The following is a 22818-nucleotide window of genomic DNA, read 5'->3' as shown; positions in this document are numbered from 1 at the left end:
TGTAATTTTGTGTTGGTGACTGGTTTTGTTTCTGTAAACTTTTTCCATCTTGTCATTTTCATTTAGGTAGGTATATACTAGCGCCATACGTGTAAATAAAATAGTACCAACATAATGATGTAACATTGAGATAAGCAGAATTTACTTGATAAGTTCCAATTTACAAAACTATAATATAAATCATATTAGATTAAACATAATATTTTTTATTCAATAGTTACCTATTTCACTATTGATAATGGTGTTAATCCTGACATAGCTATTGACTAAGTGGTACCTACGTATATTTATAACGTCGTGGGTCCCAGGTTTGAACCACAGGTCTGGCATATTCACATGCTGTTTTTCAATGGTTATTTGGATACAGACTATGTACTTAATTTATGTACAGTAAGTGGCGTATCTATGGTATTTATCGTAGGTATATGTTTTTATTAGTATCCAATACTAAATATAAGTACTTACATAAGGTTCAATTTTAGAAAGAAACATAATTATGAAATAGGTACCCCAGAAACGTAAATATCTAAGTCCGATTTTTTTCTAGAATTTTTTTCTAAAATATATATTTCTGAAGTTTTTCAAAATTATGTGAATAGAACATCCACTTTTTGGAGGCCCATAACATGATCTTCTTAGGATCGAACAAGATGATGTGAAAAAAAGGTAAACTATGTACATATAAGAAAATTTTCCCAAATATATTTTGGCTAAATTGCGAAATATTGAAATACATAATAATATTTTATAGGTGAGGGTTTAGTATTCACCTACCTGTCACCTTCTCTTCTAGTTTAGATTATTGATTTCAATAATTATCTGGAATACCTTTTTTTTAATACTACAATAAAAAAAATCGTCGATGCTCCTACCTATCTAACAATACTCCTTTTTGGTGTTGAAATAAAATTTGTTAAAAAAAGTGAGACGACTCGCACACATACGAGCATTTTGGTATTGATGTGAACAGACAGACAATCAACAAATTGTCGATATATTTACGGTAACATTTTAAGGGATTGACTCTTGGCTATTAACATGGCTAAGACTAGAGTTCTCTCACAGTTTTACCAGCTTCCAATGAGGCGTAGGCACTGTTTCACATTGTAATTCCGGTTGTGTTATTAATCTCACTTATGTTATAATTGAAGAGAATAAGCACAATTTCATATTTGGTAATTAAATATTACAAGGTAGGGGAGAGTGATGATGAAATGGACATGCGTATATTATATAGAAACAAACAATCGCTAGTTCGAAAAGGAAAAGGGTTTCTCCCTATCACCAATACGTCATACATTGAAATATGCGGATAACAACACTTATGAATTTTTGAAGGGGGTTTTATTGTGGGTATCATTATAATAGAGTTTACTAAGAAACTTAATCCACTGTTAAAATTGACAATTAACTTTTTATTTGGCTTAATTTGAATATTACAGAGAGTGATTGCTGTGTATTTAAAAAATATGGAGAGAAACCCATTTGCTTTGTAGTGTCACTACCATTAATATAGGTATGCTAGTCAAGTCCACTTGCAAGGTGACACATGCGGCTTATATTTAAGTATATTGATTCAGAAAAGAAAAGAAAGAATTAGAATTCAAGGTCCCCTTTTTAAAAATTATTTTGTTTTTTATGGATTTGCTGATATTATTTATTATTTTAATAAAATAATCATTGATTACAATTACGTTGTATTTTTGTTAGATATTAGTTGACACTAATTATCCTTTTTTTAATTCTCGTGTTTTTTATGATTCTATAAGTGTAAACATTGGGTACCCTACCCTTAAATTAAATTGTGACAATAGTGCTTTTTGTTTTTATTTAATTGTGTTTTAGCTGTTACGTAATATCTTATATACATTTAAATAATAAAATATGTACCTACGATGAAATATACATTTTCCACCTTTTTTTGTATTGTATTTAAACAGATTGAACTTAGGTAGTTAAATTAATTTCTAAATTACTTAAAAACAGATTACTATTAATTAATTGGTAGACTTGAAAAAATTGTCCGCTCCATCAGTGCTCTCCCCTATATGTATTAATAATATTATTTGGTCACACATTATGTAGGTGTAGTCAGTGTTATTGACCAGAATCTTTATATGCACCGGTCTCTATTATACATCTCACGGGCCCAGCGATTAAAAACCATGACACACTGATAGGGAATGTCAAATATTTTATGTAGCGGACATTAAAATAATGCAACAGGGTCGGGGTTGGATATTAGTAATGCCCCTGAATACCGCGGGTGGCATGGTGGCATAGCTATGAAATATTTTTATTTCGATCGGAAGGATAATTTAGGAAATTATTGATTCGACATTGATAGAAACATCAAAGGTACGTTACCTTTATTGGTTGTAACATTTTGTTATGTAGATAAAAACAAAAGATATGTTCAGTTCACTAGTTTAGTCAGTGGCGTCCTTAGCTTCGTGCGAGTTTATTTGCATATAGGTAACTATAGTGGTATATTTCGGATGTATCAACATATGTGTAATATAATTATAATAATATTTCTTTTATTAATCACATAAGTACCTACCTACGTATTGCTCAAAGTATATTGATAAAAATTATATTAAAATTATCGCATAATCTGTGTTTTGAATACATGATCAAACAAGCGTGTCGAATGATAGAGTAAATTTAAAAAATACAGTGATCTTAGATAAATAATTATTACTTAGGTATAAAAAAAACTATTCAACTATACATCAAGCTTTATCCACAAATAACACAAAATTGTCTGCGTAGCATTAAGTCACATGTAGGGTTGGGTATTTCCCGAGAAAATCTCAATCTCGAGATTCGGGATTTCCAAAAAAGAATTCTCGAGAATTCTCGAGATATCAGGAAATTTAAAAAAAAAACCTGTGTAAAATCAGACAAATTCCAAAAAACTATGTTTTTTTATTTATGTAAGAAGACAAACAAAATAGAAGTAGGAAAACAAAAATAATTCAAACCATTATTTATTAAAATAGAATTAAAAAAAAACACAGACTGTCAATCGTTTCGTCTGACAATCGCGTACGCTTTTGAGACACAAAATTCCCTGATGTTGCAAACATTGCGCTCATTTTGAGTCGACGTTAGCTTAATTGTATTAAATGCCCCGATCAGTCTTTGAACGTTTTGTGTTTCTGTCCACTTTTTTCATATAGAAAATCGTTTTTTAATGAATATTTAATAATAAAGAAATCCTAAATCCCGAGAAAAGATTCTCGAGATCCGGGGTTTCCTGAAATGTTAAAAATTTCATCTCGAGATTCGGGATAGAAAATCTTGAAAATTTCTCGAGAATTCCCGTCGGGAAATTCCCGAAACCCAACTCTAGTCACGTGCGTTTCACAGGTTTGCAATCTTTGCTATAGAGGAAAGGTGAATTTATCCGTGGAGTGATCGCGTGGAAATAGAGACAAACTACCGAATGACCTCCGTCATGCGTAAAGGCGTCTTGTCACGCTATACCTTACAGTTAACAGTCATTAAATACACCTACAGTTATTAATATGGCGTGACATTTTTTACATTATAAATCATCATTATGTATTAACATGCCCCTTCTTCATTAGGGCGTGATGTTATATATGGATGACCCGAAGTGTGAGAAGAAGACAGTAGTGTTTCGTTTAAATAATAATGTTAACAGTATTTCTAGAGGCCATTTAAGAAACGTATGGTAAAATGGTTTAATATAACAAATAAGTGATAAAAAATGAAAATCAGTTAAAAATAACAGCAATTGAAAGTGATAATATATTATCAAAGTATCCTTTCCTTTTTCCGGGTATCCAAATATTATGGATTATAAATTATTGCAGTTTATACGAAAAATGTTATCTTTCCCTGATTTATTTGAAACTTCAAAAACTATTGCTTGGCTTAATATTCAATGTGGATAAAGCATTCATAAATAACACGTATGTATATAAAAATGTAGAATATTATATTGATCAATAAAAATAGTGGGCCCTCATTTACAGATGGCGATCCATCTGTCAGAGCGGCAGGTGTCACAATCAACCGCACAGCACCACCGAAAGCGACACCGACATGGCGCGGCACGGGTCTCACGTCTCAGCGAGTGTCCTCTGCCGCAGCACAAAGACCCGCACGTGCCCTCGTCATCCTTGGACGAGTTTTCTCTGATGGACCTCGGCTGGGAGACGGAGCATCGTCGGCCTGATGTGCCCCATGTTTCCAAGGATGGGTCTCTCTCGCAGAAGCTCGGACTGCGCTCGTAGTACAGAAGTCTGCTTGCTGAAGATTCTGGCTCCTGAGGATAATTAGTGGGCTGGAAAATTAAATGTTTGTAATTAGGTAAACATTAATAGAAACAGCTTGCTAGAGGTAACGAACATTTGCACGTTGGAAAGCCACATTATGTTACATAAGACTGCATTACAAAAAACGGTGGTCACCTAACCTAACTATGTAAGTAAGTATATAAATTAATATAATATTTTAATCATTAAATGTATTTTAGGTAATAGATACCAACCCAAAAACTTTCTCGAACCCGGATCTAGGTAAATCATATTATACACGACGTATGTTCAAAAATCCTGGGTCAGACACTTGACAGGGGTAACTAAATAATATTGACGTCCTCAAATAAAGAACTGAGAAGGTCTACGTAGAATTAAATGAACTGGAAAACTCAGCTTCATTGTGAGAGAACAGAATTACAACACTACTCAACTCATTATCCAAAGAAAGATGAACGGTAGGTACCTATACTTAGTACAGGAAAAGCCGCATTTCATTGCTTAAGAACCACCATGATTGATATGAGTGTAGCTCTACCGAACTGTTTCAGTACTGATGGATTCAGAAAATGGTAAGTTAGGATATTCAACCATTTAGGATAATTTTAATTTAGATAATTTAAATCCGAGTAGTCCCTCTTTATTACAAGCATCTAGGTACCTAATAGTTAATAGAAAACATTTATCACTGCGCGAGAACACTATATTGTTCCACAGGCGACATTTTATAATTTTTGTGTTATGTTTTGTGTTAATGTTATTAATATTGACCTAGGTTTAACTTTAACGCATAGGAAAATATAATATTAAGCTTCCCCGTGATAAATAGCGTGAATGATCAATTTAATATTGCGTGGTGATGGTTAAGTGAATCTAAAAATACATGTGTACACTTGTACAGATAATAATCTCATGTGAATAACATTAGTCAATTGTGAAATATTGATATATAATATGTTACATCGAATGCGTGAAATTGCGTATTACATGAAATCGGCAAAGTTTTGCCTAATTCATGAAAAATGCAAGCTTGTTGCCTTATTCGTGAATTAGGCAAATTATCTAATGAGTGCGTGAATTCGGCAGGGTATGGAATTCTTAAACTCTCAACATGACAGTAGAAAAAGTAAATTTAATACGGATGGTTTTATTAGTTATAATTATTGGACATAATATAATTATAACATAATATAAGGTTAGGTTAGGTTAGGTTTTGTAATTCTAAATTCAACTAAATGTCCATTTTACGGTTAGGTAACAACAGTCAACAAACTATCAAATCATACTATCACAAACAAACAATCAACCATTGCTCGATTGATACCCAAGCACGAATCAAATCGCGGAAACACCTTTTAATAAAATTCTTCCGTTATCATAATATTATAGTTCTAGATTTTATTGGGCATAGTAAATGGAAATGCAAGTCATTGTAGTTATTGATTGATATATTTTTATATAATCAATGACATTTGACACATTTGGTTAGTTTGATTAGTTGCAAAAAACACCACCGGAGCGCCACTATCTAATTTGCACAATATGAACTAGGCAGAAAAATTACTGCCGAATTCACGCAGTCGGCAGATATTTTGCCTTACTCATGAATAAGGCAACAAGCTTGCATTTTTCATGAATTAGGCAAAACTTTGCCGATTTCATGTAATACGCAATTTCACGCATTCGATGTAACATGAAATTTGGCCGATTTCATGTAATACGCAATTTTACACATTCGGCGTAACATGTACATATATATTTAAAAAGAAATTCGTTCAAGGGGGTGGCCTTGGAGACCTGCATGGTCAGCCCCTTGGATCTGTTCACTTTGATGGTGGCCGACCACCGATAAAGGATGGCATAACAAATACTTATTCATTTTTAGCGTTACATGTAGGTACCTACTTACATAAATGGTAGATGGTTGATGTATTTTCTATGACATTATTAATGAAAATATAACCTAGTGTAGGCTATGGTGATACAATTTGCTAAGCTTTATACTAAAACTCAGGTAGTAAGTTATGTTGCATTGTATCGAAAATCATTATTATTGTCTTCAATAGCAACACTAATTCATTTTCCTTTATACAATAAAAATTAATGTTTCTTACTGTCAGTGAGTAAAATGATTTATGGTGTCCAAGTATTACAATGTGGTCCTGTGTTTCTGTGTGTTCTCTTGGATTGATTTTCAGTTCTCATGCCATCGGGTTCGGTGCCGGCTTAATTGAGAGGCTTTTAAGCAAAAACACAGAATACCTACATAATGGAACTATTGTATTGGCGCTTGGCGAATACATAGGTGAGGGAAATATAATTAGGGGGTTGATCTGTTAGATTTTTTCGCACGTTACGTTTCGTAAACTGAGCACCCTTAAGAATAAATATTAGATCTAGCTAGATAACAATCTTTGATGTGCGCCTATTTGAAAAAGAAAAATGAATAGGTGCCAACGCTATTATTAATTTTTTCACAGTAGTTTTTTACATCAACAATTATTGTTCGATACCAATATTTTTTTTATAAAAAGCTAAAATCTGCAAAACATAGGTTTTGAATCTTACTTGCGTCTATGTTATTAAACAATTAAAATATAAAAATACCTTTAGGTATTGGAAATCTGCCGTTTTATATGTTTCATTAAAATCGTATATAATATAAATAAATGTACCTATAAACGTTTCTACATATTAAATACCTACATGTTTATTCAATACTGAATATAGGCATGGCCCCCACATCCTGAAGCGGGACCCCAGGCCAGAATCTTTGGCGGGCCTCCCTACCTATCGCTAATGTTAAAGGCAATATGACGCTCTACAGTATAATTTTCCAAATGATGTACGTAAAATTAAGAGTAGGTAATCAGTGTATTTGTAGCGTTTTTATTAGATATTTAATACACCCACTTGAATTATGGAGTCATCAAGTATCGACATACAATAATCAAAAAATTCATGATACAATCGCATATTTTAAAATGTTATTACTTTTGGAAGAAAATAGCGCTACAGTCAACTTTCCGTTACTAGTAGAGCACAATTGTTGTGATGTGTGATTAACTCACTTATCTGGCCGAATCACCATGCCGCCCCCCCCCTGACCCCGGGCCCCTAGGCAAGAGCCCTGTCAGCCTCCCACTATGTGGGGGCCATGAGCAAGTATAGGCATACAATTTAAGAATGTCATGATCATCACTGTGACTACTAACTAAAGTCATTTTTGGTTGCCTTATAAAACATCTCCATTCCTACTTGCAAGCTACTTTTACCGCCTTAAACTCAGAGTTTTTATATCTCTTCCTATATCGTCGAACGCAGTCTAGATCTTCTGAGCCTTCTTTTCCCTTCTGGTCTGTCAAAGAGAAGCTTCTTCGGTCGGTGGGTGTCTTTCATTCTTAACAAATGGCCTGCCCAATGAAGTCACCTGACATGTGAGACGATGGGGGAATCATCATACAGCACGTGAGTGACAATATGTAAATTTTAACGAAATCGATGTGAAATAAGATTTGTTTTTGATATCCTACCAGAAAATAGTTGTCGTCACGGAATAATTCTTGCCAACACACTTTTGTGACACTGAAGATAGGTACTTAACATACAAACAGTGTGGGTTTTTCATGACGAAGATGAGACAATAACTTTGTCAGAAAGTACCTAGCAAATATTAAAAAGATGCTATTGTTGTGTTTTTAACATTGAATTGTTTATCGTATAGGCAACATTTTTGCACATGGGGTCTCTGAACCTGTCAACGCCTCGGCCCTTCACGTACCGAAAGCCGCCACTGATTCTAAACAATTTAGAAATATTATTTTTGCAAAGTTTCCCTAATGCCCTTTTGATCTGGCGCCGTTGATAATCTTCAAGATACCAACGAGTCACGGGCAATGTTCCCTGTAAAGTGTAAGGTGTGCGCGCGCACACCTACGACAATGTGTACGCTCACATGTTTTCATCCCCCGCACAGTTCTCACACAAAAATATTGTAAAAGAAAGTTTCCTTTGCCAGATTTTAGTTTTGCTCGAATGCGCGAAACCATCACATGCACAATTCTTCGACTTTCACGGAAGAAAAATATTTGTTGCATCATCCCATTCATCAGGGTGAAAAGAAACATTTTTTGTAAATGTTTATTTTTCATAGAAGTGTTTATATTGAACAAAATCAACCCAAAATACAAATATATAGATTTAATATAAATATTAAAAAAAACGTTCTGTAAGCTTAGTATTTAATATTATATTTTATAAATGAATACTTTTTTTCATTATTTCCTATTTTTTTATTTACTTTAAATGGGGGGGGGGGTGTAAATTTACCGCAACGAGTGACACCAACCCTAGTTACGCCACTACTCAGATGCGTTGATGATCCGCACAAACAATAGAAAAATAAGAGGGAACGTTGGTCACGGGGTGCTTTTAATATTGGTTCTCTTTCAGACGAATGCGACACAGTCAATTTAAAACTCTTTCGTTATACCATGGTGAACGGTACCCGTACCTCGTCCGACGCGTTGTTGTCCCTGGTGCGCGGCGTCGGACGATGCCTGCGTCGCGGGCGGCGAGAGCGCTGCGCCCGCGGTGGGCGGAGTGGGCTGGCCTGCAGGCGGGGGCGGGTGACCAGATTGGACCGCAGCGCAGGGGCGGCGGAGCGGAGCCGCTTGCCGAGATGCCGCCCCACCGGCCGCATGGCGGGGGCCGCGCGCCAGCAGGTTCGCACCTGGCAGCTGCCCGACATGCCGTGGCATTTGCACTGCGTCCTGCTCAGCGCGATCATTGCCTGGGAAAAGACGAATACAGCATGAATTCACGTTTAGATAGGGCCAATAAAATAAACTGTTTCAAAAACCATGGATGAGACAATTTGTTGAAAATAATCGGAGCATTTTAAATTAGCGGTTTTCTGATAACTATAGATGAAGAACTAGGAAGAAAGGCTAGGTACCTATGTATATGTGAAGCTAATTTTTGATGCTATGCACAAAATACATAGGTATATTTCATTCATGGAATTGGATTATCTACATTAAAAAATATCTTTACATTTTTGCAGAAAATAATTAATTCAACAACCAAATAGTGTAATTTCGAACCTATGTTTTTCGTATTATATCTATATGTCTGAAATATAAGATAATTAAGATCGAAATCATAATACCCAATGATATTGACATCAAGGGCAGATTATTTGATAGCATCGAGCCTTTTAGAAAATGTACCTAAATAGATTTGGTGATATTTATAAAATGTATTTTCACTGGTATTCAATTTATTTTATAAGTATTATTATCATCGTTGATATTATGTTAAATCTGTAAAATAAGTGTCAATTTTGTCAAAATTGGTTTAAAAAAATCCGTACGTTTAGTTATATTAGATCGCATAATATAGTGAAAATTTAAAGATGAATCAAATCATTTAGACTGAAAATTGAAAATCTATCTTAGTGTTTGTGATTAGAGGTTTTTGTCTCACATTTTACGATTATTATATTAATATATCCACTGATTTTACCTACTAGAATTTATTTCTACAGATATAATTTTTGAGATTTTCTTTTTGTTGTTTATTATCGTATTTAGAGATTTTTAGGTTTTCACCGCGTAAACCTACTTATTTCTTCTTTCCTTGACGTTTCCTTGACCTCTGTAAAGAGCCTGAAACGCCGAGGACAGAAGGAAGAAGTACCTACCTACCTACACGCAGTGAAAACTTAAAAATCTATAAATATGTACGATATATTTACAAAATTAATATTTTTAATTTGAACAATTAAAACATTTCATCATTTTAAAATTCCAAACCTCCATAATTATACAAATAAATCAAATCCAAAGTGATAATTCAAATCGAGGTCCTATTAGTTTGTTTGAAAAAAAAACTAATTGCTAGACGCGCAAAAAGATAAACTCATTAGTCAGGTTGATGAATGTCATCGTGGATGATTAAATCGGATAAAAAAATGTCGAATATATCCTACGAACAATCTATTCCGAGGAATTTCAACACTGCTAATTATTTAACGTTAATATGTTATACACCCACTTCGTTTCTGTAATTGCCATTAATTTTCGTAGCAGAAAAGACCAACCTCTTTCCACGTTCTCACGCCGCGTAAAAATTTGAATACAGTCAAGTGATTAATTCGGTTTCATAATCAGACTGTTGTATTTTAAATATTGAATAAGTCAAAGAAAATGAATGAGTCACACTTTTAGTTAATTGATTAATTAGTAGATAAAAAAACTGACTCGTTTTTCTGCAGCTTAGTGGAATACATGACATAGTTGCTGTGATTATAATAATAAAAATAAGATTCTAATGGATTCAAGCTCTGTACTATTCCATTTAAGTTGTTTTTTTGCGACCCGGTTTCGCCTTTCGGCATCTTCAGGCGTCGTGTACACTCACCAAAGGTAAACACACACTGACAACGAACACTCTTAACTCTACCTTATATAGTAAATCAATACAATAAAGTAGGTAAATACTCAATTACCTACCTATCTAGTCAGAGGTTAAAAAAAATACAATAAACAAATTATGAATTGAGTTTTTACCTACTTTATTGTATTGATTTACTATATAAGGTAGAGTTAGCCGGCTCGCACATCACAACTCGCTTCGTGTGCCTGACCGCCATAAATCAAAACTTCTGAGAACGGGCAGCCGGTGTTTCTTGATACAACCTCGCACATCTGCCTAGCGATATCGACATTCACCGCATCGTGGCTGCTCCGAACGCGGCGACAGTCTGGAGAGAAATGGCCGATTGTGCAGCTGTGCGCATGCGCGGAGTCGACATTGGCTGATTTCGACATGCAGGTTCTGGCCAACTCAACTCGACGCATGTCGCAGCGTTGCAGTTGCATCGGCCAATCTGCAAAGCTCCATTTGATAACGTTTGTTTCTTGGTTTACGATGACGTCACATCAACGAATTCGTCGTAAGACGCATGCGGCGAGTTCTGATGTGCGAACCCTCTTAAGAGTGTTCGTTGTCAGTGTGTGTTTACCTTTGGTGAGTGTACACGACGCCTGAAAACGACTTAAATGGAATAGTACAGAGCTTGAATCCATTAGAATTTAAATTCAAATTCCATCAAGTACCTTCGGTCGATAGTATTAATATTAAAAATAAGTTTGTTGTATGATTTCAATTGAGTAATAAATAATACGTAATTATTATTGTTTTCAATTATACTATACATTAAAAAGCCACGATCCATGATTAATTTTACAATATTCAAGATGACACATCCGGTTAGGAAGGTTTTAATTCATAGGGATTATACCTATATAATAGGTAACTAGTAAATACATATTATTATACCTTGTTAACCATAATTAATCTTTTAAATAAATTTAGCGTTTACTTGATAGTAGGGAATTCGTAATATTTTATAAAGTTTATTTACCCCATCACTCATATGTAGGTAGGTAAGTACGTATACCGTTTATATTGATGAAATACGTATTGTATTAAATAATGATTCTCACATATTATATATAATTTTACGGTTTTAATGACGTTAATGATTATTTGTAACTTTACAGGAGACTAATTTATAAAAAAAATTAATGGTGTCGTCAAATTTTTTTCTACTGCTACTGGAAAAATTATCGCTGATTTTTTAAAAATAATCTTGACAATCTAATCTTCCATAAACAACTATTTTTTACCAAATTGTATAGGTATACCTATATGTAAATATGACAAGTAATATATAATATCATAAAGTATAAGTCCCTACATCTCGTTTTCATATGTTTATGCTCCATCTGTTTTTATTCAATAATATGTAGGTAATTGGATAAAACCGAGATTCTGATATTTAAACGAATACAATATACCTACTCTAAGTTGTGTTAGGTTTTCATTACAATAAAGTTAGATGAACTTTTTTTTAAAATATTAAAAGCATTTATGGATATTATACTATTAATTTTTTGTTTCGACCATGTCCGATCCTAATATGATCGTATGGGCCTCTACAGAGTAGAGGTTTGTATTAACAGATTTAATTTTTTTATTTTTACGAGAAATGGATGTCAGCCACTTGCTCAACCTATTAGGTCCATACATATGTGTACTTGCCAGACAAAGGATTCGAACCTGGGATCCACGGCGTGATAGTCCAACGCTTAAGCCGCGCGGCCACCGTGGGTACTAAATTAGGTACTAAAAATTCGCAAGCAATAAACATTGACTTATTTATGGTTTTCCAATAAGGACTTAATATTTAATATCAGCGACAAATTGTTTGAAGTGAAATGAAATGATATTAGAGGAAGAAAACTCTAACAGTCCGACATGTATTAAAATCATATTGAACTAATCAATAGAATAATAGATATTATGGTAAATATAAACAACATTTAAAATCGATTTTAATAAAAAAAATCAGAATAAATTGTTTAGTTTTTAAGAGAAATCAAGAATGTGTGATAAAAATCACAAAAAATCTTAGCCAGTTTAACAAGTGATATCTTTAATTAAAATCTAAAACGTTTAACGTGATATGACATCACATGCAGTGAGTCAGATATTAAAGCAGACAAAGAAAACGGCCACATTAGATTAGGATTTATCTATCAATTACTATGAAAAAGCAGTCAGTCACTGTGAACATGGGTTAGGCCGTATTTACTCGTACACGTCATTACGTGACGAATTCGTCCGACCACCGGAATAATTGAATGGAGGGAAATATTTGAAGAATCACCTTCGCTTTTATTTGAAAAAGAATTTTTAATTTATATCGGGCATCTTCTGGAGGTTTTACCTCTGTTGCAGTGGCACTACGTCCTGTGCGGTGTCAAATTTATAAGGTAATTTGTGAACATACATAATATGGAATAACCTCAGAAACATATAATATATACCTACTTAAATTAAAAACATCAAAGAATATTTCATTTTGAAATCGTGTTTTACTAATTAAATAAAATAAATAAATCAATAGGTCTTCTTCTTCTTATCTTGCCATCCCCTAATAGGGTTCGACCACCACCAGGGCGATCTTTGCTTTTCGTCAGCTACCCGGGACAGTTCAGTGGAACTGCTATCTTACCAATTACGAAGATTCTTAAGCCATGAAATGTGACAAGTCTAGTGTACTATTGATTTTTATTGGATGACAAGTTAGAGAATGTTGTAGATTTAATTTGGCATTTCAGCGCTCGAAATGGAAAAGTTTACGAACCGGAGCGCTTGATAATTTTTCGTGGATGTTAACATAGTTATCTAATTATTTTATGTAAAATATAATGTAATAATAAGATGTGGTTCTGTGACAAATTCACACTTTATAACATTTTTTTACAATTATTGTAAGTTTATCTTTGACAAGTTTTTTTCTTTCTTTTTCTTTTTAATGTTTTCAGATACATATTTATTAATTAATACAGTTGAAATTGTAAATTATCAAAAAAATGTCTCAAATTGCAAGCTTCGTATTTTTACGCTAGGTGCCTCTGCTGGTATGTCTCTCCCCCTTAATGCATCACAGTAGTTGTACACAAAAATTCTGAAAAAGTATTCTCTCGTAGTATTAGGTAATAGTAGAGGCTAGTGTCTTTGCATAATAAATAAAACGTTTCTGCAAATATAAAATTCTTTGTATAGCAAAGGGCGCCAACAAAAAGACTGTGCGAAGCTATAAAATTCAAAGAAAATGTAATTTTTCTCATGAATTGGTTTATGAATAAAAGTTGCCTGCGGCGCAATTTTGTTTCTTGTTACTATTTTTTTTTTAATTGTGCATATGTAGGTACCAAGATACCCGGCCAACTCCATTGACCCCCTATTGATACACATCGATAGTTTCAAATCGATTTACCTTATAATAATTAGACAAGTTTTTGAATCAGAAGGATATTATATCCTTTAATACGTATGTGGGTATATAAAAACAAATGATAATTTCATGGCTTTTTTCATAAGTATATTTTGGATAGGCATCCAGGTGGCAGCCCTCTGCTACTAACTGCCCTCAGTATGTCAAAATTAATGCCAACAGAAACGTAGATAAATAGATATTAGACACATTGCTGAAAGACCACGAAAGCAACCAATGAATCAACTGGTAATCAAGGGTACTCAATGAATTGTTTCGAAAATCCCTTCAAAATGTATTAAACATAATGTTTCAGACTTAAAATTAGAATAAGTTAACATGATTGACCTTGAGATGTGGCGCTGGTATTTTTAATTCATTAAAATTTGACTTTCCTACTCGATAATTAGTACTTTTTTCGCCATGTAGTAAATTTAGTCACGAATTTATGGTAGTAGACATTATTTTAGCAATATAAAAGCTTCAAGGTCGGTAAATAGTACATAATTAAATACGGATTTGAGACTTTAAATGCTAAGTAATACAATACAGATACTTGGGTGAATTGTGTATTATTTATGCATCTAATATTTCTATATTTATCTACGCCACTGCGAGAGATGTTAAAAGCGATGGAAAAGGCAAAAGCCCTGCAGACTTTTGGTTGAGGTGGCCATTGCCCACCCAAGATGACACCCAAGAGACCAAGGACCCGATGAAAGTTCTTACACTCTTATTTTACATCTACGTGTAAGTACCTAAGTAATAACCCTACGTTAATTATTAATAGTAAGACAAAATTCACTGCAATTAATGTCAATAATAATTTACCTACTTAATTTATCGCGATAAAGTGTTTCGACACGGAAAGGACCACATAGAATGATTTTTGGATTAATAGAGTATATTTTAAATTAGGTATTTTTATATATAATATATTTTTGAGCGATGATGTGTAAGTTAGAGATTGCATTGCAATACCGGTATTTAAAAACCGGTATTCCAGTATTTATCAATACCTAAATACCGGTTTTTTTAATTCAAAATACCAGAAATTTTGGTATTAAGAAAGCACACTCGTTTATGTTTTTGAAGATGAATTATAAGTATCTGCTGCTAAAATGCAAATATATTGAGTGAATCCAACATAGATGAAAAAATAATAAAACAATTAAAAATTTTATCAAATATATTTATATAAGTAATTGTCGCGATGAATTATCATAATATTATTTCGAAATAGAAAACATACGTGACAAAAATGTTATTTAATGTAAATGACAATTATTCTATAAGCGTTGAATTTAAGAAGATTTTCCTGCAGCCGGACTTATTTGCACTTGATGAACTTTTGAGGGCTTTAGTTAAAATTATCAATATATTCAAATTATTTGTAAAAAATCATTAGTTCTACCATTATGATCAATACATATTTTTAAATGTAAATAACTGTAGGTTTTTGCTATAAAATATTATTTTAAAAAGATTTTAATAGCTATATTTATTGATAAGCACCTACTTCTGTTTTTTTTTTGTTTAAAAAATACCGATTTTAATACCGGTATACAATAAGAAATACCGAAAAACCGGTATTGATATTTTCATTCGGTATTGCAATCCCTAGTGTAAGTATTGAAGCAATAAAAAAAATATTTTTATTTCTGAAAAATGCGAGGATAATTATTAATAAAATGTGTAATATACCTATATCATAAATCTTCACGACGCCGACGTAAAGACTCGTATTATAGATTTATTATCTCGTTGGATGCATTGGATCTAGGGATTATGAAGGAACCTCAGTAGGGACACGGTCCCTAGTTAACCCCCGGTGAAAATAGATGGACGATGTCAAGAGGGATGCAGAGAGACTGACTGACTTATTAAAGATAGTAAGCTCGGGAGAGCGGCCATGGATGAAGGTTGTGGTGTTCGCCATGGACCTAAGTCTTAGAGATAGAGGTTTTTTATTTATAAGCGTACGTACTATGACCGCACTAAAGCTGGATTCGATATAAATAAAAAGACTTTCAAGTTTTATTTGGGAGAATTGATGTATTTTAAAAAAATCGGTGTGTGTACTGTACTTATGTACACGCGTTGGAAGTTATACTTCTTTGGCATAACAAAACAAAAAAAAATGTGATAAACTAGATTCTTTGACAAGCTTTTAATTATCTTGTTAAATCACACATTCAAGAAAAAGGACCGCTTATTAAGGGGGGACATGCTCGTCGAAGGTCAAAATTGAGTTTTTATTGTATTTTCAAACCATGATCCTGGACACTCCTTAAACGTTGTAGATAATCTATTTACACAATTTTGAAGCCTTATTATCCTTTATAGTTATTTTAAACATTTGATGACTGCATGAAGTATTTTTGTTACATAAAATAGTATTCTTTTAAACCTCTCGCTCTAATGTTTTAGAATATAGTCATATTTCGGTACATAACTGTGCAATGTTGTTAAGATTTTTTACATTTATTAATTTTTAAACGCATTTATAAAACCATTAGCATAATTTATTACGAAATAATTTTTGTAAAATATTCACGATAAAAAAATATATTGATAATCTCTGTGATCCCAAATTTGACAAGAATTAGGCATTTTATTATTCAAAAAATCGGCAAGATTAACACATTTGAAGATGATTTTAAAGATATTTATTATAAGCTATGTCTTTGACTATTCAAGTGTGATAAACATCTTATGAATAATGATTGCTTTATAATAATTATTGACCTAAGAATAAGGTAGTGTTTTTTTGAAATACGCCATTTCTTTTGTCATTCCCCAGTGGTTAAGCTACAACATACGGCCGTAGCCATAAATTGACAAACTATAATTGAAGTAGGGAGTCAAATGATATTGACGCGCGTGTTTGAACATGTACCGTTTAAAAAAAAAATAAAAAAAATTCAGTTAGGTACATGTTCAAACACGCGCGTTAACATAATTTTACTCCCTACTTTAATTAAAGTTTGTCAATTTATGGCTACGGCCGTATGTTGTAGCTTAACTACTAGGGAATGACAAAAGAAATGGCGTATTTCAAAAAAACACTACCTTATTCTTAGGTCAATAATTATTATAAAGCAATCATTATTCATAAGATGTTTATCACACTTGAATGGTCAAAGACATAGCTTATAATAAGTATCTTTAGAATCATCTTCAAATGTGTTAATATTGCCGATTTTTTGAATAATAAAATGTCTAATTCTTGTCAAATTTGGGATCACAGAGATTATCAATATAATTTTTTATCGTGAATATTTTACAAAAATTATCTCGTAATAAATTATGCTAATGGTTTTATAAATGCGTTTAAAAATTAACAAATGTAAAAAATCTTAACACCACTGCACAGTTATGTACTGAAATATGACTATATTCTAAAACATTAGAGCGAGAGGTTTAAAAGAATACTATTTTATGTAACAAAAATACTTCATGCAGTCATCAAATGTTTAAAATAACTATAAAGGATAATAAGGCTTCAAAATTATATAAATAGATTATCTACAACGTTTAAGGAGTGTCCAGGATCATGGTTTGAAAATACAATAAAAACTCAATTTTGACCTTCGACGAGCACGTCCCCCCTTAAAACGCCGTTGGTTTATTTCTATACACTTTAACTTATATTACTAAATTATATAATGGTTTCTCGTTGTTTCTATTTTTAAAGTACCAACTGTCGTTTGACTCTGACGTTTAATCGTTTGTTTACATAAGGAATTGCATATGGCCGACAATAATAAATTCGCTGCCTAGGCAACGGAACAATTCTAAACTATAATATTATACTGTATAATCGTCACGATTGCAGTATCATACTGTGGCGTAAAGGTAGTGCGTTCGGCTGATAACCGAACAATCGGTGGTTCGAATCCAATCGAGTGCGTTTTTTTTCGTGTGAAAAAATAAATTATGTGTTACATGTCACACTCCAAAATTACACTCTGATCTGATTTCCCAAACGTGCCAAAAGAAGTATAACTTCAATAAATGAAAAAAAAATACATTAAAACTATGAATATCTACCATTTAAAAATATTTCTACAACTTTTGAGAGAGGTTATTAAAATATACTAAATTCAGGGTCGAGGCAAAAAACAGAATAGATTTATCAGAAGATTTAAAAGGGGGCCTACTAAATTAAACTAAAATCTTCAAAATATGTGTATTTCTCACAAATTGAATATGATATGATATATTATATCCAAAGTATAACAAAATTATTTTAACTAATAAACGGGCCCATAACATGCCTAACTTGTATATAAATGCGTAAACCACTAGAGATTAATGATGTATCGCTGTCATCCTCAATAATAATTAATTTTGATCAAAGGATATATTTTATAGTGTTTATTCTATTTTTATCGTGGGGGTCTTAAAACCCGTCAGTGCGTCGAGCCTCCACGTCCCGGAACCCGCCACTGACTTAGAGGCTATCCAGGGACAGAATCTGTATGTGGTTTTGTAGCATTCTCTGCTGACTATATAATGATTTTTTAATTAGTACCTTTAAAATGCACGTTAATTACATCGATCGGCCGCCTGGTCATTACGCGCATGTGCGTCTTCAGCGTCCAAGGTATTAAGTTATGATTTATGTTCATGGAAATATCACTAACTATATAATAGCCTGACCGTAGCCGTTTACATGAAGTACCTACATATTATACACGGTAGCTATTGAAACTGTATTTTCATGAACAAAAATCATAGGTTTAGAATGGCACACGGTTTAAAACCACATTTGGTTTCAGTCAATGGTTATAGGGTACTAGTCGGTTTTCCCGGATACAGCGGCAAACACATTCTAAAATAGCCACTATACTGGATTATTTGTTAGGATAACCTAACCTAACCTAACCCAACCTAACCTAACATTACGTAACCTAACCTAAACTAACCCAAACTAACAAATAATCCAGTATATCAGCTATATTAAAAATGTGTTTGCCGCTGTATCCGGGATGACCGACTAGTACCGGTCTTAGCTAGTTTAATGATAAAAATGATCAAAAAAGAATATACTCATAATAGATCAAAAAATATAATAAGATGGAGGAATTTGTTTGAATTAAAAAAAATAATTGTGTTATTTTTATGGTGGGCAATTAATTATTTTAATTTAAAATAAAAATTATCGATACACTGTATACTCATCCTTAACGTGAAGCTTAGAGATTAACTTAGAAATTCAAAGGATAGGTAGATACATAAAAATAAGTTATCGCGGTGTCGGTAGGATTAAAATAATATTAATAGATAAATGGTTATTTTTAGGTATGCACCTATATGTCGATATGGATATAAATTATATCTTAGGCCATATAACTTCTAATCAAGGTACCCATCCTTCATTAATCATATGTATTACATTATCACTTTATAGCCCGGAGCTTTGTAGCCTTATTTGAACAGTTTTAATCACTTTTATGACGGATAATGCCTCTTTTTATTAATTTAAAGCTTTAAACAAACTGTTATCGACATAAATGAATAATTAAATAAGCGTTAAGCTTTGTGTTAGTGCATTTTGAAATTTATTACTAAAAATAACTGTTTATCCATGCTCAAACCTTTTTTTAGTACGACCGGTTTTTAGTTTTTACACACCGCCTTATGTTTTTTTTTTAGATAGGAAGCTTTAACAATTTCTCGATAAAAAGACTCTGTTTTTTTAATCGATCAGTCGATTATAGTAATATCTTCATCAGGTACTGGAAATATTTAAGGTTTTTCTTTTGTCAGCATCAGTGCAGTCGTGTCGATTAACAACGCTATCTTAAATGCTTTGTCTTGCCTTTATGGTTTTTATGGGACCTCTAACCACTTGCCTCCACTGGTTTACGTTTTTATTTCAATAATAAAATACGTAACATATGAATGCCATTTCAATTCACACTAATTATTATTTTTCGGTCTCAATTTTATCGAAATGCGAAGCTTTAAATATTTAAGCAACAAATCGAAATTAAAAACATTTCAAAATGTTACTTAAGGGAGGACATGCTCAGCGTAGGTCAAAATGGAGCTTTTATTGCATTTTCAAAGTAAGATCATGTTAACTTGCGTGTTTGAACATGTACCTAACCGATTTTTTTTAAACGGTACATGTTCAAACACGCGTGTTAGCATGATCTTACTCCCCACTTCAATTTTAGTTTGTCAATTTATGGCTACGGCCGTATGTTGTAGCTTAACCACTGGGGAATGCCAAAAAAATGGTGTATTTCAAAAAAACACTACCTTATTCTTAGGTCAATAACTATTAGAAAGCAATCATTATTCGTAGGATGTTTATTACACTTGAATGGTCAAAGACATAGCTTATAATTAATATCTTTAGAATTATCTTCGAATGTGTTAATCTTGCCCATTTTTTGAATAATAAAATGCATAATTCTTGTCAAATTTGGGATCACAGAGATTATCAATATAATTTTTTATCGTAAATATTTCACTATAATAATGTCGACATAAATTATACTAATGGTTTTATAAATGCGTTTAAAAATTTATAAATGTAAAAAATCTTAACACCACTGCACATGGATGTATTTATTGCAGATTATGCAGTCATCAAATGCTTAAAATAAATATAAAGGATAATAAGGAAAATACAATAAAAGTTCCATTTTGACCTACGCTGAGCACGTCCGCCCTTAAGGGGGATGTTTATACCAACAGAATACCAGCATTTTTAGAAATAAATCCCTCAACTACATTTATTATTTGATATCGTTACTTGGGAGCATGGCCTCCACAAGGGGGGGGGGGGGGTGTCAGAGCTCCCGGGTACAAGGGCCCGGCGTGGCGGGTCAACCAAATAATTGAGATAAACACACATCTTAATTAATATGCTCTAATAGTTAAAAAAGTCGCTTACTTTGAGAATATTACCATATAAAAATATATGGTTGTGCGATGCTATTTTTGGTTATTGTGTGTTGAGACTCGACTACTCCATAATTCGATGTGTTTCGCTAAAAATACAGTGAATTTGTATTTTGACCTCGAACCCCATTTAGAAAAGTCACTATAGAGTGTCAGACTGCCTTTAACCTTAGAGATAGTTACGGAGGCCCGCCAAAGATCCTGGCCTGGGGGCCCGCTTCAGGATGTGGGGGCCATGCTTGGGAGTATTGATACATTTCAACTGAAACATCAATATACCCCGTTTACACGTACATGGATTTACTGTTGACACGTGTAAACGCGTATTATCGTGCAAATTGCAAGATTGTATGCATGGATTAAAAAAGTTCAGAGCCTTTTGAATTTTCACGTGACAATTATTGGACTACGCGATATCTGCGCTGCGCAGTAGAATAATAGTGGCGAACCTGGGAGTAAAAAAACTAACTACACCGCGCAGAGACTCATCATGAGGTTAACCGGTTTTCACGACCTATCAAAGAGTACCATACAATGACAACATCGCACCTCGCTTACTCTTGACGAATGAGATTGGTGAGACAGCTAGCACTTTTACGCGTAAACAGTTATTATTGCGATAGTTTAAAATACACACTATTGGTGCAAGTATATCCATGCACATATTGTACAGGCGCTGATAGTTTGGTATTGACACTTTTTCTTTTGATATGACGGCCTTAAGCGCAACACAGCACAGCATACACCCCCTCTCTCTGTATACGCATTGAACACATTGAGTACATCGACAAGAATGTTGACAGATGGAATTGTCACTCGATATTTTTATCTAGTGTTAAGATATCGTAAGACGTAATACTAATTATTATGTAATCTGTTCTACAAAAAAAGTAACATACATTTTTGCTTCCTAACTCTTTGAGCCTATATTTACATTTTTTACGAGGAATGATTGTTATAAATTTACCCAACCCACCGAAAACACTAATTGAAGAAAAAATATAACATCAATTTTATTTGCCCAGCTGCAGCACCGAATTTGCGAACCACAGTTTAAAAATGAAATTAGTTACTTGTAACCTTGTAAGTATCATAATATTATGTAAAACTACTGTCCGACAACAAAAAATCAGCGATAACAGGAAGTCGCTGTAGTCGTATATATAGAAGACTTCTCAGTGACGTACCTGTCATTGCGGTAACGCACGCTAGAGGGGTATTTAAATAATATATCACATATCCTTTTAGATGTGACTCTTTTTATTCTTAGCAATAAACTAAATAATAATTCTAACATCACTCCAGATCGTTTTAGACATATTTTTATTTTAGAAAGCTTTAAATTACGTACATTGTACGTAACATCCGTACACCACGGGAAAGTAAAATGAAATATTACATTTGGGGGCGTTCCTAATTTTGAAACGGAAGTGCTATTAGCTGCACTGGAGGGGATTGTTATTTCACAGTTTTAACAAGAAGTTCTTGTTTGACAATAAATTTTGGGTTTCTCGTCCGTGCACTTGCTAATTGATGGTTTTTATTTTGATTTTAATTACCTAATAGGAGTGTAAATAAATATAAATATAATAATTAGTAATGTATGAAGGCACATGTTCAAATAGTGTATTATGCCCAATACGGGAATAAGGTTGCCGAACTCTGCGATAGATGATTTTTAATGGGCCGTCTTTTATTAAATTCTTAATTTGTACCTCTATCTACGTCCTACCTAAGTAGTAGCCAATGTAATTT

At 33.1% G+C, this 22818-nt stretch overlaps 1 protein-coding gene across 1 annotated transcript in view; it reads right to left on the bottom strand.

Annotated features, from left to right (window-relative positions):
• Positions 1–3997: 3997 nt before the first annotated feature.
• Wnt10 (Wnt oncogene analog 10) overlaps positions 3998–22818 on the bottom strand; it is a 144296-nt gene continuing 125475 nt past the window's right edge. Inside the window, exons 5-6 of the mRNA XM_085956200.1 lie at positions 8785–9067; positions 3998–4318 (exon numbers count right to left, since the gene is read on the bottom strand). Of these exons, the coding sequence (XP_085812326.1) occupies positions 3998–4318; positions 8785–9067 (604 nt within the window). The remainder of the gene's footprint in view (positions 4319–8784; positions 9068–22818) is intronic.

The sequence above is a fragment of the Rhyacophila brunnea genome, unplaced genomic scaffold, assembly GCF_057557595.1.
Source record: "Rhyacophila brunnea isolate RB1 unplaced genomic scaffold, BYU_Rbru_1.0 scaffold_5, whole genome shotgun sequence".
Lineage (NCBI taxonomy): Eukaryota > Metazoa > Arthropoda > Insecta > Trichoptera > Rhyacophilidae > Rhyacophila > Rhyacophila brunnea.
Note: the sequence above shows the minus strand (reverse complement) of the source record. Positions and strands in the feature narration are given on the sequence as shown.